Raw genomic sequence first — 27,461 nt, forward strand, 5'->3', positions numbered from 1 at the left:
GCAGCTGGATAAGCAGCCTGTACAGCTGAGCAACTCCACCCTGGTACTGTTTTGAGCAGCTGACGTGCGGTTGTAAGTGTGTCCCCTCAAGCCTGTCTGCAGAAGGTCCGACAGAACCCCTGTAAAATACCTAGCTTTAGCTTCAAGCTAATCTGTGCTGGACTTTGAGTGTTGACTGATCTGAATCTGTGGGCGTTTCATTGACAGAATGTGGGGCATTTGCAGCAGAACTATGGTAAGGAACGCACCTTTATCAGACTAATATGCCTGTTTACACTGGCAAAAGCCAACTTAAGCTATTGACATGTATAAATATAATTGCCTTGATAATCACTGACGTAAGCCGTATGGCGATTGATCAGTGAAAGCTAGTTAACTTAGCTAACGGTAACTAGATGGTAAAGGAATGTTTGCTAACATTAGCTGTTAGCAACATTTGCTAACGTAGCTCGTTATGTACTCAAGTGACATTAGCGGTAGTTCACGTTTAGCTGAGCCATCTGGGTCAAAGGTGATTTTGTAGTTGGCTAAGATTGAATGTCGCCAGATGACTCTCAAGGACAAGCTCGATCGAGACTAAACATTTACTTTTATTGAGCTGGGGAAGATAAGAAAGTTAACATGTTAGCCATGTCATGTCAACAAACGCACCTGCTTGCAGCAACATTTGTGAAGACAATTTAAATAACGTTACACATGACATTAGCACAGTCAAGTATCATACAAAGGCTTTAAATGTGATTTCGGTTTTCCAAGGCTAGCTGTTTTAGTGACGGATCTCTCGAAGTTGTTCTACAGCTTACAGAAACAGATGGTGCAAGATACTTGTTTTTAATTAATCCGAATTGAATCATTCAGCGTTAACGTTAGATGAGGCAACCACAGTACTGTCGTCGTACAATAAATCAACTGTGCTCGTGGAACCGAATATGGTCTTTATACATTATGTTCGTTTTAGCAATGCCATTTACTTCTTGTTAATATTGTTGACAAGTTTTCCGGGGTAACGTGTAGTTGAAAATGAGTGCATGCTGCCCTCCACTGGTGACATGTCGCTTTTAAGGTCATCACATATTCATATGCTGCCAAAAATATACCTCAATGGGCTTTACAACCCCTGTTCCAGAAAAGTTGGTAAGCTGTGTAACCCAAATTAAAAACAAAATGCAATGATTTCTAAATATTTTTGGACTTTTATCTGATTGAAAACAATATAAAGGCAAAATATTTGATGTTCAAACTGATAAACTTTATTGTTTTTTTGTGATTATACTTTTATTCTGAATTTGATGCCACTTCCCCAAAAAAATTGGGACAGTGACAACTAAAGCCTGGGAAAGAAAACAGATTAAAGTATCATTACTGACTTGAAAGAGGCTTCCTCGACAGGCTTAGTTTCTCACAAGCAGGGATGATCGCTTTGTGAGAAACTACGTGGGCAAATAGTCAAATAGTTTGAGAATGTTTCTTAATGCACAATTGCAAGGAATTTATGTGTTTTACCATCTGCAATCCATAATATCATCAAGATGGGGAAATGACATGCATGACAGGGGCAAGGCTGAAAACCAACATGGCCGTGAACTTTGACCTCTCGGGCAGCACTGCATTAAAAACTGACATGACTGTAGAGGATATTACTGCATGGATTTGGGAACACTTTGGGAAACCATTGTCAGTAAACACAGTTTGTAATTGCATCTACAAATGCTTTTTAAGACTCTACTGTGCAAATTGAAAGCCAGATATCAACAACATTCAGAAATGTCACTGACTTCTCTGGGCCCGAGCTCATCTGAGACAAGTTCAAAGCCAGGCACCATGAATGCTGAATGATACATAAAGGTTTTAGAGCCTCATATGCTGCCATGCAGACGACGTCTTTTTCAGGAAGGTCTCTGCTTATTCCAGCAAGACAATGAGACACATTCTGCATTTGTTACAAGAGCATGGCTTTGTAGTAAAAGAGTGCAGGTACGAGACTGACCTGCCTGCAGTCCTGACCTATCTCCCACTGAACATGTATGGAGCATTATGAGGCGCAAAATACAGCAACAGAGACACTTGACTGTTGAGCATCTGAAGTGGTATATCAAGAAGTTTAAAAACTTCAACAATTAGCATTCTCAGTTACCAAATGCCTAATTGTGTTGTAAAAAGAAAAGGTGATGTCACACAATGGTAAACATGCCCCTGTCCCAATTTTTTTTGAATGTGTCGTAGGCATTAAATTCAGAATAAGTGTATATTTTACAAAAAACAGTTTAAACATTAAATGTTTGGCTTTGTACTGTATTCAATTTAATATAGGTCAAAAAGGATTTAGAAATCATTGCTTTCTGTTTTTATTTACATTACACACAGCGTCCCAACTTTTTTGGAATTGGGGTTGTAGATAGGGTCACAATTTATAAACCCACTGGCCACTGATTTTGGTGTAACACCAAGAAAATCCACTGAGAATCCTGATTAGTCAAGTCCGTTTATTTAACAAAGGCCTTTAACAGATTAAAAATAAAAGAAGCCAATTCACATTGATCTTGTTTATAATGTCCCTGACAGACATGTATTTTTTATTTTATATTTTTTGAGAAATAATAAGTATCTATCAATCAATGATTCATTCATTCATTCAATGAATGAATGAATGAATGAATGAATCAATCAGTCATCATTTATTTGTCACATAAATTCATACAAGGTACAACAGAGATGCGATACTATCAGCTCCCTCTCACATTGCTGGCTGCTGCTTTATAATTGTTCATGTTTCTGGATTGTTCTAGTAATCCATAGTTTCTGGTTGTGGAATGATTTAAATGTAGTTTTGGGTTAAATTGCTTCTGTTGGTTTATAAACTGAATCCACCGTAGACTTTGTGAATTCATTGATGTCATCACTAACATTGACTGTAGCATCCTAGAACGTGCTCCAGACACTGATTGGCTCCATCTCTTGTGTCACTGGGGGTATGTGTCATGGTTTGTTTACATATCTTTACCTCAACAAGGTGGTTGCATGGTTGCTCCCCCCAAACACGGACAGTGCCGCTCTGCATTCCATCTGAACGTCATATAGCAGTGATCCAGAGTGTTTATTCCTCTTGTGGTGTAGAGTAAACAGGAACAGGTCAGCACCTCACATTCCCACTGTCACACCAGTCCCTTTTCACCATAAAGGACACACCTCCACTTGTCCTTTGCACTGTTAGATTGGCATATAGAGAAAGAGGCTTACCTGTACAGTGGCTAGCAGGATGCTAGTTTGACTGGTGCCTGTCTTCTCCATCTTTTTCCTTGATATTTACTGATTTTACATTTGAAAACCACGACCTGGTTAGCTGGCACCTAGCTAGAAGAAGTCAGCAGGAGGAGAGTTTACAGACTAATATCCTCATCCTCCTCCATGACTCACAGCCACACACCACCACCATCCAAAGCCGATCACAAAAAGCACCACCGACACTCGCAAAATAGGCATATGTGAATGAATTTAGCCCAAATTTAGCAGAGCAGAAAGAGAGGCGACTAGAAATGTCTGCACCAGACTCTCCCAATTTGTCACTCTTTGTCTCTCAGGTGAAGGTGGGGATGGTGAAGCCCTGTGGCTTAATAAAACCTTGTCACTTGGTGAAGCCTGTATCAGCAACTCGGGTCCCTGGCAGATACCTGACCCACCAAAAGGGACTGCCCACTCTGCCCGTCCCCCCTCTGCAGCAGACCTGCGAGCGTTACATCAGTGCCTTGGAGCCCATCCTGGAGATGGACGAACTGACGCACACTAAAGAGCTGGTGGACGAGTTTAAGAAAGCAGGAGGGGTCGGAGAGAAACTTCAGAAAAGTCTGGAAAAGAGAGCACAGAAAACAGAGAACTGGGTGAGACTTTGACATTTTGAATTAAGAAAGTATTATGATGTGTGATGATTCAAGGCTTCCCTGACAGAACCCATTTTCTTTTGCTAGCCACACAGTTCAGTTGCAAACCCTACTGACATTTTCGTGATTTCCTTTTTTATAAACTGTATTATTCTGCCAGTAATGTCAATCTGTTACTACTTGTGTCTGTGTCCGTGTGTCTCTGTGTCTCTATAGTTGTCAGAGTGGTGGGTGCAGGTTGCTTATCTTGATTATCGGTTGCCTGTGGTGGTTCATTCAAGTCCTGGACTAGTCTTGCCCCACATGAACTTCAGTGACAAGCAGGGACAAATAAGGTGATCACATGTACACACACAAAGCATGTGTTTGGCAACAATTATGACAACTTTTAAGGTGTCATCACTTTCAGCTACAGGCTAGGCTTGGTCGGGATCACGGTTTTACGGTGTATCAGGGTATTTAAAAATCCTGGCAGTATAATTTTCAATACCGTCAAAAATACAGACACTCATCTTTCTATTAAATTCATTAACAGCATGTAGCAGCGTGGCGCCGCACTCATATACTATATACCTCTGTGAAATTCCAGGAAGTTATGAAAAATTAGATACCGCCCAAGCCTACCCTCACGCAGGTGATAGCCATGGCCGGAGGCATTGTGTTTTTACATTGTCTGCCTGTCTGTCCATCTTATTCTCGTGAACTTGATATCTCAAGAAGGCCTTGAGGGAATTTTCCAAATTTGGCACGAATGTCCACTTGGACTCAAAAATGAACTGACTAGAATTTGGTGGTCAAAGGTCTCTGTGACCTCACAATACATGTTTTTGGCCATAACTCTAGGATTCATGTGTGACAAAATTTCACACAGATGTGTAATTAAGCAGTATCACATGAGTGATGTTGTACTGTATATCGTCACAGTTGTGATTCGGTCATAGGCACTCGGCCTGTGGCTTTGTGCCGAAGACAATTACAGCTGTGATGATATACAGTACAATGTCACAACCTCGAGTGTGATATTGCTTTTATACAACAGTTCAACAACAGCTTAAACAGCAATGCTGAGTAAGGAAATGTTAACAAAAGGTGATGAAATAAATTATTTATGTATGTTATGTAGCTCCGTGGAAAAAAACTGTAACTTCATCCAGTTCGGCTGATGAAACGTTGGCAAACCTGGATGTTGGCACGGCTGGATTCAGCTTCCACTCTCCCTCATCAGTAATAATAATATCCATCTTCTTGGTGTAACGCTATAGTGTCAGTTTGCGAGTGTGACAGTTGGTTAATTAACGGTTGTATTTATATTTATAACACCTGTGAGCGGAGTGATTTTACTGTTACATGTCCTAGTGATGTTGTACTCTATATCAGCACTCGTGGAATGCCTCTCGTCCAATCAAATTACTCGGTCGGAACTAACTGTTGTAGGATAAAATGATGAAGTGATGACATTTTATATCCAAAGGTCAAAGGTCAACCTCACTGCTACATCATAATCTTATGCAAACACACCTTTCTGGCCATTACTCAATGTCATATCTCAGGAACAGAAGGAGAGACATTTGATCAGATGCTGAAATAGTGACACTAATTTTAGGTGTCCATCTGGGGGGAAGATGCGTGTGTGAAACATATTTGATAATGTCATGGAGTGAAAAAGAGGACAGATAGACAAGACAGAGACAACAGCACTGTAAAACACTGGGGTTGAGCCAGCAGCCATTTGAATTTTGATGCCGTCCATTTGTGCTATGGTACCTTTACTTTGAGTGGCCAAAAATGACGATGCAATGATTTATTACACATAAATCGTGTTGAATATGTGACATCATCAAAGAAGTCCTAATATGACTGAAAAAAAGTTTGCCTATTAGGTTTGCTGAGAAGCTGCACAAAATATTCCTGTGACCGTATAAAATTTGAAGTACTTCTACCTTACATTACTGTACAGTGAAAGTCAGCTTAGATGATATTTTAAGACACCGAAAATGCCCTCACCTTCATACTCTCACAATGAATGAATAAATGTGTTTCTTGAAAGGTTTGCTGAAATTTCACTGCTGAGAAAGGAAGACAAATACACCAAATGGTGCAGGACATAAAAAATTGGTGCTGGTAATATTAAAAGTTACATTCATCAATGCATACACACAGTAAGAAGTACTTTAAGCCCTGGCCCAATTATATAACAACTACATTCTAGGGGGCTGTACACATGCCGTGTTTTTTGTGACCTCAAATCCATTGTTTTCAATGTAGATGCACAGTAGGCATGCTCAATGCCAGAGCAACACTGTTGCAGCACTCACGGGCTCCCGAGCACCTATTTTTCAGAGCACAACAGCTGCACCTTGAGATACAGTGAGTTCAACTTTTGGAACGCAGAAGTACGCACTGCATGCCATGCTATGAGGACCAGCCAATCACAGACGACAGATATGTCTTCCTTCATTTGTAAATATCAGTCTGTGATAAATATGGAGAAGAAGTTGATAATTTTAGTGCAGAGCTATCCAGAGCTTTACATCTGTCCCATGGACAATAGGCCTACACACAAACAGCACCTGGAAGATCAGCTCTGCACTCAGGATTTCAGGCAAATAGGCTGTGAAACAGTGCTTGTTGAGGTTGTTTAGCAACTTCAGACGCAATCTGCCACCGCACTCTTGAAAGCTGGCACAGAAAAGGCACAAGAGTTACACCCAGTGCCTGACCTTGCGCATTCCAGGTGCTTAAAGACGTTGCATGTGTACGGCCCCTAATAAAGTATGTCTCATTTTGCTACATATTACCACCAGATACTGTATTTTCATATCATGCAGCTCCACTGTGCCGTCATCAATTCTGTTTGTTAGCAATTGTTTTTAGAAAGTGCACAGTTGTAACTAAAATTCATTCACTGTATTCCATTTAACCAACATCAGAATAGTAGTTAACTTTTAAATGAGTATGGATCATGTTCTGTCTGTTTAGGTTTGCTGCCAAACTGATAGCAGGTGTTTTGGACTTCAAGACAATGATTGACAAGTAAGTTCTGTGCTTATAACACTCTCCTTGTTGACCTATGCTGCTCTGTTTTGTCCTATTTGTGGTTTTGTCTCTGAGCTTCCAGTTGCTATTACAAGTAAAAAGATCAGATGGGTTCAGACAGCCTGGAACAAACATCCACATTATAAGTTATTAAGTTATTGACATTATTAGCATTCTTCACAAACCACCTGATTTTTACTTGTTGTTCTGGAATCTGATTTATCAACTTGAATTCAAAACAAACATCTTTTCACCCAACTATGTCATATAATGTATATTTTGTTGATTGTATCATTTGAAATAATTGTCTTGTTACACAATAATAAACGCATGTCATGGGATACTGGACTTTGTATGATAGTGCAACTAACTAGCTGAGTCTTCACTGTGTATCAGAGATGGAGGCAGCACTACTTTACTCAGTGCAGTGCTGCAGTATCCACTGAATGTAGTAGCTTCAGTGATACTGAGTAAATGGAAGAGTATTGTAAATGATGTTGTGGTTGAGTTGGTGTTTAATGACAGAGCTTGTTTGTCTTGCAGTGAGACACTACCAGTTGAGCATCTGGGAGGGAAGGCCCTGTGTATGAATCAGTACTATGAAGTGCTGTCGTCCTGCCGTATCCCTGGTCTGAAGAGAGATTCAGTGGTGAACCATGCCAAGAGCTCTAGGCCCCCTAAACACATTACTGTGGTACACAACTTTCAGGTGAGGAGTCCTACGTCTTGTTCTGAGCTCTTCTGGGATCAGGGACCTGTATCACAAAGCAAGTTTAACTTGGTATGGCTCTCTGTGGTTACCTGGCTTCACTGGGCCTGGCATTAGTGCTACAGGATAACTGGTATGAACAGGCACAGTGGACTCTGTGTTGAAGTAGTTCAGTAGTCTAGATTACAACATCATCACTCACTTGAGTATTGTGTCAGGTAAGCGTTTGTTTGCTAGTTTGTGTGTGAGGTGGATCGTAGCACATCACCGTTCTTCTTGGTAGTTGTTGTCTGTTGTATGACACTGAGACAGTGCCTGGATGCAGATGACAGATGTGTGAATGCAACGGCAACAAAGACATTTCATATACAAGATGTATATAATGTCCGCATTATATACATCTTGTATATAAAATGTCTCTCGCTCCTTTCCACCTTCTGCCTCTCTGTTGATGCTCTGTGCATAAATAAGATTAATAGCTTAACTAAATGAAAATAGTTACATCATTTTCCAGCACTAGATTCATTTGAAAGGCCTTGGAAAGCGACTTTAAACTCCGTCACAAAGAATTTTCATTGTTTCAAACTCCAGTGGATTTAGGCCTGCTTGATACTTTTATACTCATATTATAGTTTTGTGGCCTGTGCTGCAAACCTTTGAACCTCTGTAGCTCCAGTGCTCTGGGCAAAAAGTTAATGTACAGCCCTGCTATTTATTTTATATAATTTTTCATTTACATGTTGTGCAGCTGTATATTTTCAAACAGAAATATATTTATAAACTATATATTTTCAAGCTGTCTTTGCATTGTTTAATTTTGATCGCAGTCTGTTTTTCTTCAAGTGCTTGTGACATCTCAAATGATACTTTGACTCGCAACTGGACATGTATCCCATTTCTTAGAAAATACTGAGATAACAGACTGTGTCTCGCCATTCAGCCTCAAAATGATATATGAATTTTTGCCCGTATCGCCCAGCCCTACCTGAACCCTACTTTCTTATGTTTGTGTCTAAGTGACTGTTTTTGAAATTGGTTCAGTATTGAACGAGAGGGCTGCAGCTGCAAAACAAGCTGCAATGTAACCACTTGGGACATTTGTGCATCGTCAATTTATGGCCACTAGCAGTGTTTGTTTTTGCCACTGACAGGCTCAGATTGTTATTCTTTTTATTTAGCCAGAAACAGCCCCAAATTCGCCATTACCTAAGCCACCAGACTCTATTTAAATAAATAGTAACTTGAGCATGTCAGAGCTAGTATATTTTTACATCTAACTGGTTGAATGAAGAGTTTGTTTCAACCAAACCAAAGTTGGTGATTTTTGGAATAGTAGAAAGGCAAAGTAAGACAGCTTTTGTGAGTTTTATTTTGTTTTTCTCAACTTTGAATGAAGTGTTTCACAATGATAAAATTACTGGTTATTTAAATGGTGTCTGGTGGGTTTGGGGAAAGTGATTTCTGGTCTGTTTCTGGTTAAATTAAGGCCTATCTCTGTAGGGATCCTTTCCATAATGTTGTCAGACACTTAGGGCAATTGAGCACCGTCAATCATAATGTTTACATCCACAGTTAAGTCAAGCTCCAGTCATAGCTCGACTAGGCCATTTAATTGGATAACTGTCCTTGTCCCATTATACGAGCATGGAAATCGATTTATTGACCAAAGAATGTCCAGCTCCGCTACGATAGGTGGCAGTATGCCCCCTTTTAGCTTGTTCGTATTGGACCTTTTCCTTGATCTATAATGTCACAGACAGACAGACCAAACAATCGACAAACAAGTAAGCTACGGTAAGATAGCGGCAAACTGGCACCATGGCATGCCCATCTAAAAATGCATGGCTCTGGATATAGATTTTGCCATTTTGTTAACAGCTTCTTCTTCTGTTATGCATTTAATGCTATTTGACTTCTGACTCCCAATTGCATTATCTGGGCGTGTTAGTCTGACTTTGAGAAATTCAATTTAGTACGATTTCAGTTGGACTTTTTCTATTTTAAAAGTCTGGTTTTAGTTGGACTTCATACAATAAATGGTCCTGTGAACATGCTGAATGTAGGTCCACTTAAAGTGCTTATTTTTGCCACTGACAGGCTCAGATTGTTATCCTAAGTGATGACATTGCAGCCTGTTTCCTAGCCTCCAGCTGCAGCCCTCTCACTCAATGCTGGACCAGTTTTAAAAAAATAGCTGATCCCATCAGTCACTTAAACACAAAACATGGGCAAATAAGGTCCCAGTTGGAAAACACTTGCATTACCCTTTAATCTGATTTAAAAGTAATGGAAAGCAAAGTTATTCTACTGGGCTGTAACAATGTGCTTTTACCTATGACTTGATTTTAAAAGCAATAGTTCACTTTTGTCCCTTTCAGGATGCTATAGGAACAATGATTTCTCCAGTGATCTGATTGGTCATGAGGTGGGCTGTTTGTGTATTTGATCCAGTCTTCTGAACTGAGCCTGTTATGGGCAGGTTAGCACAGGTTACCATGGTGATCTTCTCCGGTTACAGCTCATCCAGCTTTGTGATATTAGGAAACCTGAGTTAAAACCAATGTTAGGTGGATAACCCACTAATTTTGCTTTGTGATACACGCCCCAGGTCTTCAGAGAGACACAATGGTATCTTAAACATCTGTGATGTATGAGCCTCAAATGAACTTAAGCCTAAACATCAGATCAAAGATTACGTTAAAAGGGGCGTCAGTGGCTTAGTGGTAGAGCAGGCGCCCCATGTACAAGGCTGTTGCCGCAGCGGCCCAGGTTCGACTCCAGCCTGTGGCCCTTTGCTGCATGTCACTCCCTCTCTCTCCCCCCTTCACGCTCATCTGTCCAATCCATTAAAGGCTTAAAAATGCCTGAAAAAATATCTTTTTAAAAAAAAAAAAAAAAAAAAGATTACATTAAAAAGAATAAGGTTATGAGCAAGCATTCACTGCTATCTGTGGATACTAATATAGGCATGTAGGGAGCAAACTAACCAGATAACAACCAACTCATCATTATTTTGTCTTTTCACTTTGCACTTATTGTAACAACATCAGTTAGCTCCAGCTGATCACATTTGCTAGCTACAGTTGATCAGAGAAGCCTGACTGAGCCTTTCTTATCTTTCCTCCACTTGGAATCAGTTCTTTGTGTTGGACGTGTACAACAGCGATGGGACTCCACTGACAGCTGACCAACTATGTGTTCAACTGGAGAGGATCTGTAGCTCCTCACTACAGGACAATGCGGAGCCTGTGGGCATCCTCACCACCCAACATCGAGACTCCTGGGGCAAAGCCTACATCAACCTCACCAAGGGTGAGCTAAAGAGCGCTGGCACTGATCTAGAGGATTTTGTTTTCTGAGATATCTGATAAGTAGTGTGAGAAGTGTGAGAATTCAAAGCTTGATTAAAAAAATCAGTTAAAACTTCATTTGTAGAAATAAACAACATTTAATTAACAATTAAGTGCCTCCCTAATATGGCAACTATAAATAGACCCAGCATGTGAAAATGTTGATATCTATATGAGTTAATGTTACTCTGATATTCGAAGAATGTTATGTTTGCTTTGTGTGTGCGTGTACCTCTTGTGTCCAGATAAGACCAACAAAGAGTCAGTGTCAGCTATCCAAAGGAGCATCTTCACTTTGTGTTTGGACGGAGCAATGCCTCAGGTGTCAGGTGATGAGGCATACCGCAGCTGTGCTGCTGTACAGATGCTGCACGGAGGAGGCAGCCAGTGGAACAGTGGCAACCGCTGGTTCGACAAGACGCTGCAGGTGACCCATTGAGGCTTTTTATATACGCTTCTATCAACACTTAGTTTAAGTGGAGTTACTATTAATAGTTTGACTTATGTTTCCCAAGACTGTTGGTCCCAAAGGCAGCATAAAGGCAGATTTTATACCTGTGCATCAGCTCTATGCAGAGCCTACGATTGTGGCCTACGCTGTTGTGAGCATTTATACTTGAGCGATGGTGTGTCTGTGTCAGTCTGCAGTTACACCTCCAAAATACTCTGGTGGTGGGGTTTCTGTGAAGTGCTGTAAAGTTTAGTTGATTCAAAACACACCCAAATTACACATTAAACACGGCTTAATAGAGACAATTTCAATTACAAGTACACATATCGGCTTCATTATAACTAGCGGGATTCACTGACAAAGCACTTTGTTGGACACATTTTTCCCGCAAAAGCAAAATGCTAATGTTATTAGCACAAGCCTATGGCATTTTACATTGTGTAAATTAGCCTAGTGAATAGTGTAGATTTCCTCTACTCATATGAAGCCAGGATAAATGACACACAAGACTTTAAGTGCTGTTTTCTGGTGGTTTAATTGTCTTCCCAATTTATTAAAAAAAGAAGTAAAGTAAAAAGTAAGTAAGAGCTTAATAAAAGGGAAATGGTTTGGACAGGGGGTCTGCGTTACCATGACACATTTATATTGCTGGGGAGGTGTATGTCAGGCTACGACTTAGGTTACGGCAGAAGTTATGGTATAAGCTCTGTGTCGAAGCAGAGCCTGCGCCGTAGGTACGGTGTCGATTTGATGCAGAAGTATAAATTCCCCTTAAAGCTTGTCCGTCATTCCAAACACATTCAACAACAAACAACAACAACATTTAACAAATTTCACTTTCTCACCACAGGCTCAGAAATTTTGCTTCAGCTGGTGGGCAGTGCTTGGTTTTGGCTTGTCTGTTTCCAACATGGTGGCCGGGTCATGAGCGTTCTCATTTTACAGCTAAACAGTACACTAAAATACACTTCTCAAAACATTTGAGGTGAGAAATAGGCAATGGGGTTCGAGAATCTTGATTTTTATTGATCAGTGCTGCCTCGTGTGACAAAATAACCCACCTAGGATTTATTTCACATCCTCACATCAGTTGTCAGCTCTGATCCTATCTTCACCTGAGGTCTAAGACATGTACTGGAAGACAAGCACTGGAAGATCTGATGTTACAACTATTGAGTTAATAGTAGATATTAGGTCTCTGGTAGCAAGTACAATTAGGCCTTTTCCAGACTGCCAGCCCACATAATTTTTTTTAAGAATATCCAGATTTTTACAAAGTCTGGACAGCAAAAAACACATGAAATGCGATTTGTGCAAGTCAAATCCAAAACACTTTTGGAGGGAGTTCCAAATGTGACTCCAATTGGATTTTTCTACAGATGCATCTCAGTCAAGATGCTGCTTAAATTGGATTTTAAAATTTCTTTTGCATCACTCGCAACATGACACACAACGACAATGTTAAATCCAGAGTGACTGAAGTGTGCTGCAACATGCACCAGCCTCCTCCGTCACTTACTTTGTCTGGTGCAACAGAGGAGTTCTGCACCATGACTCAAAAACGCAATTGTTGGGTCACCAGCATAGCCAAGTAGTTACTGCAGACTTACGTCAATACCACAGCAACCGGTGCAGATAGGTTGCTCATGTCTGGACACACAAATCTAGCCTGATCACTTGCAAATAACAGTGTGGACAGTCTTGGTCTTAAATATCTGATTTGAGAAACAAATCTGATTTGCCTGCAGCCTTAGAATCTGTGTACCCTTTGTTCTTTCGTTTTTCCATTTCAGAACCAAAACAGAAAAACAATCTTGTTTTTCTGTTTTTCTCATGTACCCTGTTTATTGCAGAAACCACAGCCATTTCCAACTCCGCGTCTGAAACAACACTTCTCCGAAGGTTGTGCTCCATGCAGAATCTCCTGACGCTCATTATGGAACACTTCTTGGTGCCTTCACGCTGCAAAATGTCACTGATTTCTGCGTGTCTTGCCACTCTCAAAAAGTTAACAAATCAGGATTGCGTAAGGCTAGCGTGCGGCCGTAACTAGGCTACAAGTAGTTGAGAATGGAGCGCTCCTCTGTGAAGTTAAAAAGTTCCTCCGCAGATCTCGGGGAATGCTGCCCGAATTTATCCAAATATCACAATAACAAAACAAAGAAATTAAAAACTTCATTTTCATGGTATTCTGTTTTAATTTTAAAACAAAAAACAATGACAATGTGTGATTTTTGTTGGTCTGTTTTCCCATTTTTCTGATTTTGTTTGAAACAGAAAAACGAAAGAAGGAAGGGTACACGGATTCCTTAGAAACCACCGTAAGCTTAAATTCAGTGTTTGTTAAGGACAGTCCATGACTTGAAGTCCAGTAACAAAATGCTAGTGTGGTTCAGTTTAGGCAGGCTGGTCCTCCCAGTCACCCCCATGTCTCTCTGTTGTTCCTGACATGAGTATTGAAGTTGCAGAACCATGGAATCCCCAGGCAGTGTCCTCAAAAAGAACTGGATTGCAAAATATGTTTCCCAGCTACACCAGACACACAAACTCCCCTTCCACAATAATCTGGCCTTTCACAGAGGCAGCATTTTTTTAGTCAGTATGATCCAAGGTGTTTGTCTTTGAAAGTTAAAGGGATACCTTGCTGATTTTCAACCACCTTTATGTCATAACAATGTGTGTAATATGTGTAAATGACCTATGGTAAACTTCCCTCCAGTTTACCAGCGCCCAGATCTACCAACTCATCCCACACCTTAAATCACATTATCTGGTGGATTTTGTCTTTCTGACTGTTGCTTGAACTACAGATTGTTCTTTGACATCAGGACACAAAGAGTACAGAAGTGGATTAAGAGACCCACACCTCTCTCTCTCTGTCTTTGATTGTCAAACTCAGATCAACTGGTAAAACAAGTCAGTGCTGATCAAATATAACCAACATTCTGTTACTGTTTTGCCTGTTTTTTGCCTTAAATGTCTTCAGAAACATTTTAGTGCCCTGTTTGGCTGTAATAAGAGACCATTTGTCACCAACCAACTGCTATGCGGTTTTTGAATGGGCAACCTACATTACATTACCCACCAGCAGGAGCATTTATTGGTCCTGTGACATGCAGTGCAATCTGGTAGTTGCAGGTTTTTTACCTCTTGAGCAAAAGCCAATGCCCTTTTTCTCTGTTTTCTCAGGTCATGTAGTGCCAATTTCAAAAGTATTTGCATCTCTCTACTGCATAGACAGCCAGTTTAATGAGAAGACCATTTTTATAACAGTGTAATACTTCTTGAACACTTGATTTTGACCTCCCAGAAGAACTTGCTTAAACAGACTTGAGATGACTTACACTTGCTCAAAAGACTTAAAATAGCACTAGAACTTTTAATGTAACTACCAATGTAAAATTGCTGAGGTAATAATTTGACCTTATCAAGAAATTCCTTAGGCCGAACATTATGCATATTTTTGTTTTATGTTTTGTTCTTTTAAAGTTTATCATCTTTCTTTCAGTTTATCATTGGACAAGATGGGACATGTGGTGCGAACTACGAGCATGCACCAGCCGAGGGCCCACCTATAGTGGCCTTGATCGACCATGTTGTAGAATACACGTAAGTGGGTCACTCTTTATTTAGATTCTGTCTATTTGGATTTCTTATTGTTATAACGTTTTTGAAAGTTCAACAGCAAGACAGAGAGTACACAGAAGCGTTCTGCTACAGGCTGATCGCAGACAGAAAACCATGGCTTTCATGAGTCTGACTTTGGTTCTTCTTCCATCTCATGTGTCTTTTCTTTCTTGTTGGTTGTAACAGGAGGAAGCCAGAGATGGTGCGGACTCCCATGGTACCTTTGCCTATGCCCAAGAAACTCCACTTCAACATCACTCCTGAGATCAAGAAGGACATTGAGGAGGCCAAGCAGGCCATGAACATGTGAGGGCAAATTTTATCATGACACTCTGTGTCCTGTAAAATAAGTATATCTACATTCTCACTGCATGTCATTAGGCATAGAGAATGACTGGTCTCACTGTCCTGACATTTCTCCCACCACAGACTGGCCCAAGACCTGGACATGAGGGTCACTGTATTCAGCCACTTTGGGAAAAACGTCCCAAAGGCCCACAAGATGAGTCCTGATGCTTTCATACAGGTAGCGCTACAACTGGCGTACTACAGGTGAGACATTGAAAAGTGGTGTGGAGATGGGACCATCTTTGTATGCAGACTTTTTCCTAGGGCTGGGCAGTATGACCTAAAATTCATATCACGGTATAAATCGAATCCCTTCACGGTAACGGTATATATCGCGGTATAAATTTAAGTGTAAAAGTTATAATAGAAGTGTTTCTGAATGGGTTTTGTAGTCCCTTAGCAAAGCTAAATTGATTAAAAAAACAACAACAACAACAAAAGCAAAGATATAATGTATTTTTTAGAGCATTTATTGTGCAGAATGCAGATCTCAAAACTCAAAATTAAAACCCAGTACTCTATGGTGCAAAATGTCCCCTGGGATCTATATCAAAAGGTAATTTCCTTCTTTTAGCAAAATCCTAATTGACTGAGTTGTGTTTTTTCCACCTGGACCTTTATGCTCTGCCATTTCTCCTCTAATCATCACGCTGTAACCTGTGACAGGCTGCTATGATACCACAACTATCACACATTCACATATGGAGTTTTTTGTCGAGCCCCTAGCGTCACATAGGTTTACATTACCAAAGGTTTATGACAAACTCTCTTGCCAAAAACCAACTCCCGTGTATATCGTTTCTACCGTCTACCGCATATACCGTGCAGCCCTACTTTTTCCTCTTTTCATTCTAAACGGAATTTAAAAAAAGCCTTGATCACACATAGGGTTGGGCACCATTCACATTTTAACTGGTGCTGATAGAAATAACTCGAATTGTGTACTGGTTCCCAACAGGATTTTATTTAAGGTACTTGACTCTAAAGGCCAAAACACACCGACGGCGTACGACGCGCGTCAAAACAGCCGCCCCCATTATTTTCTATTTACAAACCCACACAGGTCGAGCCGCACCGCGGCACTTTACGCTATTGTCCTATTTTTCCAGCGTCGCCGCCCTTGAAAAAGTGCTATTTTGTACTTCCCAGCCTAGCGGACTGGAGTGTGCAATAGAAATCCGGTTGACACCCCGCAGCGCGACGCTTTTTGTGTGTGTTGGAGGCGGCACTTGACTCGCATCAATGACGCCGCCGTCATATGACGCCGCCGGTGTGTTTTGGCCTTAACAAAAATGTAATTTTTGAACAAGCTGCAGGCAACAAGCAATTCTGGTACTCTGTGCTTTTCTAAATACACATAAAGCTAAATCTCTGTCTGCTTGATTGTGTGTGTGTGTGTGTGTGTGTGTGTGTGTGCATGCGCATGCGCATGCGTGCGTGCGTGCGTGCATGTGTGTCTGCTCATTTCTCCTGCTCTCTGTTTAGACACAACTGACCAATATGTGAAATAAGTATGAAATTTAAAAACCTTACCACAAGCAGCAGTGATACTGGGCTGTTCTTAAGATAAAATAGAAAGTCCAAGTGATAGTTTGGATTTGCTGGGAAGCTGACGGCAGAGCATGTGAGCGGGGAGCAGGAGGATTTTGTGTTGAGCGAGGAGCGGCTATTTTTTTTAAAAGGTGGAGCGGGGCCTTATCTCTCGCTCCAATTTCGCTCCGGTCGCTCATGCCCCATCCAGAATGCATCTTTGCACCTGCGCACACCCACACTATTTTCTTTCAAAACTATGGAGTTTACTGTGTACTTCAGAAAAGAAACTGAGAAGAGAAGCAGCGGTACCTTGGAGAACGGTCCCTAACAGCGGGGCGAGGCGAGAGGGCTTCCTCGGAGGTCGGCCACTTAACCTGGTCCGTCTCCTCCACACTTTGACTTATTACCACCCTGCCAGCGGTACCGTGTACAACGGTCCCTAACTGCGGGGAGAGGCGAGAGGGCTTCCCCGGAGAATCTACCAAGCTCATATTTTATTGGTGCTGTAGCATTGTTCCGACCTCTCATTGTTCCGACCTCTCATTAGTCCGACGTCCCATTGTTCCGATATGTGATTATTAGGCTACTGTATTTATGTACCATAGAGGATCAGCAACGCAACAAAAGTAGGCTACTGGTCGAGATACAAGTGTCATAGAGAGGAGAGAATGAAACACCATAACCTCCTGTTATTAACTCTGGGCTCGGGGTTGTGTGGGGAGCTCTCCGCGGTGCTGAACGGCTCCCAGTGGGCGTATTTCTGCCTTGATGGTGCGCCGCGACCGGCTCTGGGTCAGCTGGGAAAGGCTTGAGGCGAAGCAGGCTCACGGCTTATGTGTTTGCCACTTTCTTTTTCATTTTAACCCACATCATGATCTTTTCCTAACCCTAACCAAGTGGTTTTTGTGCCTAAACCTAACCAGACCTTAACCACAGGGCATCATGATGATTTCGGAACAACGGGACTTCGGAACAATGGGTTTAATATGGTCGGAACAACGGGCTGTCGAACCAATGGGCTGTCGGAAAAATGGGCAGACCCCGTTTTATTTGTGAATAGAAGATTACAGGTTAGGGTAGTAAGACGCAGTTGTTTTGAGCGGAGTGGTGAGCGAGTGGAGCGGGATAAAATTTATGATGGAGCGGAGTGAAGAATGCGCAGAACCAAGTGGAGCGGACGAGCGGCGCAAAGTGACAGGTCTGCGAGAGAGGAGCGGAAATTTTCACCTGCTCCGCTGACGGAGGTCTGCGGTTGGCTTCCCGGATTCAGGGCATTTTGTGATGCCTCTGCCCCTCTCTCTCTCTCTCTCTCTCTCTCTCTCTCTCTCTCTCTCTCTCTCTCTCTCTCAATATATATATATATATATATATATATATATATATATATATATATATATATATATATATGTGTGTGTGTGTGTCTGTCTGCCAGTATTTTATTTAACAGGGACCATGTGTTATAAATATTAATCTTGAATCACAAGGAGAGATGCATAACACCAGATTTAGCTGGCAGCTAGTTTCCATCTGCGGTCCCCACATAAAATAACAAATAACAAAAACAAATACACAAACAGACAAAATAAGTTAGCAGACAGTCAATGTTAACTGCTGTCTCCTCACTGTACAACATCAGCACAGCCACGCATAGTCACAACCAACACATTTACTGGAACAGCAACTTGCAAGGCTTGATCTTGTAGCTCTCTTTGACTGCTCCGAGGTGAGCTGAACGAATTTCTTAAGCGTGGGGGGTGCAGTGCCATGGACAATTTCAAAAACCAGCCATAGATCGGAATACATCACAAAGTTCTCAAAGTTCATCATGTTATGTTTAGCGAGTATGTTACAGTGATGATACATTTGCGTTTTCTTATCAAATGTTTTCAGCGCTTGCTTGTAGAGTGATTTATACAATATGAGAAGTAGGACAAAATCATAGCTTGCAGAAAGGTCTTAGCTGCCTCGTCTGCGAGAGAGTTTCTTATATATCTAAAAGTAAATAGGTTATATTTCAAGGTGTGGCTCATCCTTTTTATGTGTTTTTTTAAAACTGAGAGTTGGATCTAATGTTAAGCCCAGATACTTGAACTCATCAACAGTTTTTATTTTCTCTCCAAACACAAACCATTTTCTCCATGACAAGAGATAATTTATCTGCCAGTTGTGCAGCATCCTTCCCATGTGTGTAGATGACTGTGTCATCTGCATACATTCCGATGTTCACATCATCACATACTGACGGAAGATCATTAATATATAGACTAAAGAGTAAAAAAGGCCTAAAACTGAACCCTGTGGAACTCCCATGGTACACGCTCTTGACAGTGACATTACATTATTTACCCGCACACACTGAGTACGACCTGACAGATATGACTTGAACCAGTTAAGAGTATTCGTGGACAGTTTATATTTGGACAGCTTTGACAGAAGTATAAAATGGTTAACCGTGTCGAAAGCCTCCTCCTTTGTCTAGATTGAACTTAATGTTATCAATTAAGTAGCAGCACACTGTTTCTGTTGAGTGATTAGCTCTGAAGCCGTACTGCATAGTACATATGAACACAACTGTATGAGAGGTTTTCTCTCACAGTTATGTTGACAGTATAAATGTTTGCTATTTGGGATATTATTCATAAAGATTTTAAATGAATTAAGATGAAGTGAGATCTGTGAAGTTTCTAAATGTTTGCAATGTGAATCAGATATATGTTTACAATGGTTTCCCCAAACAGGGGAGGGCAAGGCAGGGGTTGACCTGAACATGACAGATTTCTGTAAAGTTTATACTGACATGTTCATGTAGAATAGGCTAGAAGAGTTTTTATATTTCATAGCCCACATATGTAATGTAGGCAAAGAGAGGTTAAGCTTATGTCTAACAGAGGTTGTGTCTTCACCAGCACACAGTTTCTTCACACTTCCTTTCCCTCTTCTTGTCTGGGCAGGATGTACCAGCGCTGCTGTGCCACATATGAAAGTGCCTCCCTGCGGATGTTCAGACTGGGCCGCACAGATACAATCCGATCAGCTTCAAGTGCCTCGGCTGCCTTTGTCAAGGCCTTTGATGATACCAGTAAACAGGTCTGATAAGAAATTTTTAAGGAGTATTTTTGTGTTTACAGCAATCTTTTTGGCAGTTAACTGACCAACTCAGGCTATAGCCCAAAATCTCTGACATGGTAATGCTGGGCTGTATCAAATCAAGGGAATTTATAGCTGAATGTCTTTCAACAGCACATGAGCACTGAGCCTTTATCCATTTAACAGAGACACCACTGAGAACCTCATTTAAAAAGATAAAGTCACAGATAGAGGCAAAGGTAAAGTGATGATGTATAATGACTACAGATTATCCTTCTACTTTGTTGGACAAGTTTTTAGTTTACTTTTCAAATGTATTTGAACACTGTTTAACAATAACCTACTTGGAGATGGGTTGTAATGTTCCTGTCTTCCTCTTGTTTTTTTACAGAACACAGAGAAGGTTGATCTAATGGAGAAAGCTGTAAAAGCACACAGGTCATATACTAACATGGTGAGTATTCACAGCAACTTGATTGGCAAAGTTGAAAAAAAAAAAAAACTCTGCTATTTTTCAAACTGGGCCTGATTTTTCCATGTTTTTAGGTCTAAGTGACTAAGGGGAATGACAGCTTTTGAGTTTGGTCCAGTATTGAGTGAGAGGGCTACAGCTGCAAAACAGACTGCCATGCACTACAGGCAGATTCACTCACTACAGGGGCGAGGAAATAAAACTTGAACAGCCAGTCAGAGTGATCTCTCTCACAGACAAGCTCTGCCGCTGATTCAACATGCTCAATTGGCTGAAAAGCTGCCAAAGTGCTGACAGTGCGGGACACACCGCAAAAACTAGGGCGAGAGATGCTCACTGACGGCCTGACTTTGACCAACGGCCAACCGTCAGCTTGGTGTGTCAGGGCCTTAAATGCTGCAAGCAGTTAAGCACTGTCAATGTACTGCGACTAGAAGTGTTTGTTTTTGCCACTGACAGGCTCAGATTGTTATTCTAAGTGTCTGAAGACATTATGGAAAGGATCCCTACCAAGACAGACCTCTTTTTTACAGAGTAGATCCTTTTTGTTAAAACTGCGACAGCCCTGAAATCCCTATCATCACAGACACCAGACTCCTTTTAAAATAAGCAGTAATTTTAAGCATGTATAGAGCTAACATATTTCCACATCTGACTCGGTGAATTAAGTGTTACTATCAACCAAACCAGCATTGGTGATTCTTGGAACAGTTGTGAGATAAACCAAGATGGCTTTTGTGGGTTTTATTTTGCTTCTCTCAACTTTGAATGAAGTGTGTTTTACGATGATAGAATTACTGTTAATTTAATTGACCTATGGCTAAGCCACGCCCCCTCCACTCGGACAAACTATCAACATTCAGTGACCGGGCACTATGACAGGTGTGAAATGCCGTGTACTATGAGGTGTCACAGTACATGGCATTTCGCAGGAGGCAAATGATGATTTTTGGGGACTTAATGATCAGATGTCATTGAGAAGTAACCAAAAGGGCCTAAACTACGCATTCTTAGGATATATTCATCATTTTATTGTTGAGAAGGTCGATGAAAAGCTTAAATTACAAGCCAAAATTTACAGATCACAGTGTACGCTTGTGAACCGCATCTCATTGCCGTAGCCATCAAAGACAACAAGATAAAGTGCCACTGAATTTAAGGTTTTTGGCTCAGAATATGAGAAAGGATAACGGCCTTTTTACCATCTTTACCAAGAGTGTCTCTCCGTTAGTTTGGTGCTACATTATTTTTACATTATTTACACTGAATCATTCAGCATAACGTTTGCCAACCTTTATCTCTGTGATTACAGATAAATTAACGAAGCTAAGCTCCAGAAGTTAACATTAGCTTAACTAGAGCCCTTTGGACAACAGCTAACAATGATGTACGATCACCAAAGTACAAAACTATAGCAAAATAGGCTAATGAACTCCCAGCAAACAAGGTGACATGATGAACAACGCAGCTAGGAGCTAATGTTTGGCTAACTTAAGCTAACGTTAGTTAGAGATGTTAAAGATAACTTTATATTTCTTTCCAGCAAAGTGACAATATGTTGCCTCAAACACAATATTGACTTACCTTAAAACAGATGTAGGCATCATTGTTAATCTTATTCACGTTGAGTTGATGTTGTGGTCTACCACACAACGTTATCCAAAGGAGACACTTTTCTCGCTTGAGATGTGGTTTAGGAAAGGGTAAAAAATACACCCCTTCGCCCAGCCTCTCAGGATAGCTTAGCTTAGCCATAGGTCAATTGGAGTCTGGTAGGGATAACGTTTTCAGGGCTGTTTTTGGTTAATAAAAAGGGATTTTACTCTTTAAAAGAAGGTCTGTCTCTGTAGGGATAATTTTTATAATGTTGTAACAATCTGAGCTTGTCAGTGGCAAAAACAAGCACTTTTAGTGGACCTAAACTGGGATTACATTGCAGCCTGTTTTGTTACTGCTGCCTGTTTTGTTCTCACACAATACTTGACCAATTTCAAGAACAGATTTTTCCATTTATCGCATAATATAAAAGCATGGGAAAATAGGATCCAGGTTGGAAAATACAGAGATTACCCTTAAACAACAAGTCTGGAGATATTCTATATTTTTCTTTCTTATACTAACAAGCATTATGTGCATATGAAAGCCTGATACTTCTTCTTCCTCTGCCATAGAGCGCCATTTTTGTCCAAAAACTATTAAAAACACATCAGTGAGCCACACTGTTGTACTGGGTTGCACTTGTACCTTCACTTGTTCCTCCATTACGATGGACACAGACACACTGTAGTTTATTTTGACTCAATCCCACACACACACCATCCTGCTGCCACAAATACTTGAAATACTAGAGCACCAACAAATCCCCAACAAATGCACTATTTTCTCCTGTTTGAGTAGCTTTTGAAAAAAAAAAAATGACAGTGGCCAACTGGTAGGAAACACTGTACTGGGTGTTAATCACTCGTTGTTTGCAAAAATCTAGAATAATAAAGTCTTGTGTTTTAGTTGTTAACATCTGGTAACTAACATCGCCAACAAATGAATTTTCTCCTTCTCCACAGGCAGTCAGTGGCCAGGCCATAGACAGACACCTGCTGGGCCTTAAAATGCAGGCTGTTGAAGAAAAAGTCTCCATTCCTGCTATCTACACAGACACTGCCTTCGCCAAAGCCTTACACTACAAGCTATCCACAAGTCAGGTACGAGTCAGGGTTGAAACTGCCACTGCATAATGGCAAAGCTATGTCTTCCTATGACCTATTACTAAGACCTCAAAGAATCATAGATGACGGTATGCTTAATGGGTCATTCCATGGAAACTGTTAAGATTGGAATTCTAAGATTTTTTTTTAATCATAACCAAATGTAGAATTTTGTATTTAATAGCATGAAGAATATATTAGACCTGCTCTGTGTGGAGTTTGCTGTTCTCCCCGTATGAGCGTGGGTTTTCTCCAATACCAAAAGGTCAACTTCACTGTGACATTAGGTTGTCCTGTGAAAACACTTTTCTGGCCAGTTTTCATTGTCACAGCTTAGCAACAGAAAGTCAGATACTAAATTGGTGACACTAATCTTGAAAACTGTGGCGATTGTATAGATCTTCTGTTCTGTTTGGAGGGGGATGTGTATGAAGCATCCATGTTTTAGCATATCTTTGCAGCAGCCGGCAACATCCGTATTTGAAGCATTATCAGCTGTCACGGCTTATTATGAGTCTGGACAGACATGGATGCAAATTGTTCCCGCAACTTGAATGGTTTGCGTAGGCATACAACCATGAGGCTGAAATCCTTTTTTTTTCTCCATTATTTGATTAACATATTCCCCATGAAGATGAAGCATGAATAATCCTAAAAATGGAGTGTTACCTCACAGGACTCTACCAGACTCTAATTTTAACAGAAAATAATTGACAACATAAAAATTGCAATTTTATATTTGATTTTTTTTTACTTCTAATAATGCTAATAATTACAGGTGAATTAGTGTCACTGAAAACAATATTGACTGTTTTATACTTCCTTTTTTCCATTTAAATGTTGGGGAACTGAACTTAACAGTTTTCATGGAATGACTTTTGTGTATTTAAGCCCATAACCAAAAATAACCGCTACATTATCATTTCTTCACAAGGTACCGTCCAAGACTGACTGCGTCATGTGTTTCGGCCCGGTTGTACCCGATGGATACGGCGTGTGCTACAATCCTATGGAGGATCACGTTAACTTTGCGATGTCATCTTTCAACGCCTGTAAAGAAACAAATTCAGCACATCTTGCCCAGGCAATGCAGGACGCGCTGTTGGACATGAGGACGCTGCTGGAACAAACCCCGAGAGCCAAACTGTGACGCGTCTCCAGACTTTACTAACCTCTGTGTAGATGAAGTGAATGTGACAGGGCTAGTCTAAATTACAGTGCTAATGCGTCAAATCTGATAGGAAGACTACTCTTAGTGTGACTGAGTGACATTTTGAATGACTGAACCCCACACTTGGTGCAAGGCTGCCAAGCTCAGGTTGATAGCCTGAACCAGTATTTCCACCATGATATTAATCATCCTTACACACTTTAAATAATGCGGTGATTCAGGCTGCAATCTCAAAGCCCATTGGCTCTCAGTCCAGTGACGATTTAGCCTCTGGTGCAACAGCCAATATATTCAGGGGTTCCGGTGTAGCCAGCAGATATCAAAATAACAGATATCTAGGCCAACACTTCCTCTTTTGTGCAGCGCTCATTGTTTACAGTCCTATTGGCTACTTCCTGTTTATAGAAATTATACCCTCTGTGTAATGCTGTTCTTCTGGTGGTACAGTGAACACACACATTAGATTATTTTTTTAATGACGTTTCTGTTTCAACACTGAAATATCAATAACAGAAATGATCATGTTAATTGTTACAGATTGAATATTTTATCATTGTGTTCTTATCAACAGATCACCCATAGCCCACAATCTGGTTTATGCCTCTGTGCCTTAGACCTCCACTGTTGTTTGAAAACTATAAACACCACCAAGCTGTACAGCTGCATCAGGAAACACTTTGCTTCTTTGCAGTAATAATGGCCAGCATGGTTCATTCAAACATAATTATGATGGCAATTTTTTGGTTGCTCCATTGCTGCATTGTACAGAGCCTGCCAGAGCTCTCATGGTAGAATTATACAGGTGTGGAAATCTGAGCACACACAATAAGTCTCTAGTCTCCACAGACTAACAATATATGCACAGGAACTGATGAACTGAGCTCACAGTTTTTTGGACTTCCACCTTGTGCATTTGACATTCAGGACAAATACAGAAAATTCAAATTCTTACAAAGAAAGAAGCAAGTCAAAACATGTTAGCCACTGTACACTTACTCTTTGTTGTACTTTGTTATCACATGTAAATTAATCATTAGCAATCAAGATTTATGCAGTACATTTCATCAATCTGTGCACATAGATTACCTCCATGAACACAGTGTATTAATCCATGCCTTTTATTTCATTTTATTTATCTGTGTGCTCTGATTTCTACATCAATATATAATATCTCTACCATATGACACCCAGCAGGTGATAGTATTGTGGCTACTCTGTATTGTTGTCTTCTCCAGTGTCTATTTATTTCATACGACAGTTACAAACGTCAGAATTACATTTTAAAAACAAAATCTTTATTGATTTTATCAGTTTAAAGTTGCCCCGTTTGAAATAATTTAATATTACCCTGTTTTGTGTCATGCCATGAAGCCACATGTTGTTTTCTGAATGTAAAATTTGTTTTCCAAACATTGCAAACTGCAAAATGACTATATCTTCCAGGAGAGATGCCTCCACTTGATCAACTTTTTTTGGCCAGTAAAAGTTTCATTCATGTTTGTTGTGCAGTAGTCATCATAAATTAAGTTTTAATACAGAGGTGTAATTATTCTGAATGTAGAAATTAAAACAAATATTTTGAGAGGATAATCAAGCAGGAATTTTTTGTAATAACACAAACCATGATGAGATGGTTTTTGTTTTAATTGTTCAATACTATCCCAAATTAAATGCACGTTTTGGTTTTTTTTTCAAAGCACTTGCTGTACCTTATGGCTGGTTTTGTTCTTACAGTGGAACTTTTCTTAAATTTTACTGCAGCACTATTTTATTTTCAGCACCATCAAAGTGCACTACTGATATGTTTGGTACCAGCCGAAACTGTGTTAATCCAGTGATTTATCATTGCACTTACATGAAGTTGGGGGACTGACAGAGACAGATCAATTAAAGAATAGACCAAATCTGTGCAGCGGAGGCCCAGATATCCTGACTTTTCTACCCCCTTAATACAAGTGCCAATGCGTGCATAACACATTAGGACTATAATGTGATTGGATCAGTCAGGCTACATATAGAAGAGTTCAGGCTCACATTATGATCCTAGCCAGGTGCAAATGCAATCAATACAGCATGACCACATTCTTGATTCAGTTTTTTTTTTAATTCAGTTTAGCTCATGTGCATATTAAGATCTAATCATAAAGCAGGGAAAATCAAGATAATAAGAACAAAGACCCATGATCATATGTCATAATCCAGATAACATACCCACATATTGACCATGTGTTAATAGGGCCTCAGTCTCTGGGTCATGCTTCCAAAACTCTGCATACTACTTTTGCTATAATGCAATGGGATAGCATATGTTTGTTAGACTCTCCCTATCTGGCAAACACTCACAACTTCTCTTTCTTTCTAATGGTGTTTGCTAATACCTCAGGGTTAGCACTTTGAACCTTGGAGTTGTTATACTCAGCAACACTAGCCTCAGTCGTCTCTCATGTTGGACATTCGTAGGACCCCACCTCACAACACACAGGACTTAAAAAATCTGCAGACACCACCTCCCAGAGGTCCTGTGTCCATGCCTTGACAGGTCAGAGCCAAGTTCCAGCCAAGACTGTGGGTACCTCTGGTGTAGGCTACAGTGCTAACCACTACACCACCGTGCTGCCATTGTAACAAGATGACCCATTTTATTCCCTTGACCTGTCAGTGGTTTTAATGTTTTGGCTCATCGGTGTACAATATCAACGTCTTTGGATTTGTAAGAACTTCAGTAAAGTTTTTATCTTGGAATAAGTCATTGCTATCTACATAGGGAGCAGGTCCTCATCCACAGAGTCCGCGATGTTGTATCGCCATGTTTCTACAGTAGCCAAGAACAAACTAACCACACACTGGCTCTAGATAGGGTCATCTGGGGCAGCTGTGGCTTAGAGGTAGAGCGGGTCATCCACCAATCAGAAGATCAGCAGTTCAATCCCCAGCTCCTCTCGTCTACATGCCGAAGTATCCTTGAGCAAGATACTGAACCCCAGATTGCTCCCGATGGCTGTTCCATCAGTGTGTGAGTGATTTAAAAAAAAAAAAACAAAACTGAGAAGCAGGTGGCACCTTGTATGGTATGGTAGTGTGTGAATGGGTGAATGTGACT

At 40.6% G+C, this 27,461-nt stretch overlaps 1 protein-coding gene across 1 annotated transcript; it reads left to right on the forward strand.

Annotated features, from left to right (window-relative positions):
• crata (carnitine O-acetyltransferase a) lies at window positions 1-26,052 on the forward strand. Its single transcript, XM_049559931.1, has 14 exons — window positions 1-235; window positions 3,579-3,875; window positions 4,092-4,210; window positions 6,855-6,908; window positions 7,455-7,620; window positions 10,758-10,932; window positions 11,216-11,397; window positions 14,930-15,030; window positions 15,235-15,354; window positions 15,478-15,600; window positions 19,881-20,016; window positions 20,408-20,470; window positions 23,050-23,187; window positions 24,125-26,052. Exons 1-14 carry the CDS (start codon window positions 209-211, stop codon window positions 24,338-24,340), a joined length of 1,917 nt encoding a protein of 638 aa, XP_049415888.1. The 5' UTR covers window positions 1-208; the 3' UTR covers window positions 24,341-26,052.
• The last annotated feature ends 1,409 nt before the right edge of the window (window positions 26,053-27,461 follow it).

This window comes from Epinephelus fuscoguttatus, linkage group LG18 (genome assembly GCF_011397635.1).
Source record: "Epinephelus fuscoguttatus linkage group LG18, E.fuscoguttatus.final_Chr_v1".
In the NCBI taxonomy this organism is placed as follows: domain Eukaryota; kingdom Metazoa; phylum Chordata; class Actinopteri; order Perciformes; family Serranidae; genus Epinephelus; species Epinephelus fuscoguttatus.

Bases quoted from the DNA above. Each gene is read 5' to 3' on its own strand.
- crata (XM_049559931.1), top strand. From the start codon at position 209: ATGTGGGGCATTTGCAGCAGAACTATG. The intron at 4,211-6,854 runs GTGATCACATGT...CTGTCTGTTTAG, and splicing joins GACAAGCAGGGACAAATAAG to GTTTGCTGCCAAACTGATAG. The intron at 23,188-24,124 runs GTACGAGTCAGG...TTTCTTCACAAG, and splicing joins ACAAGCTATCCACAAGTCAG to GTACCGTCCAAGACTGACTG.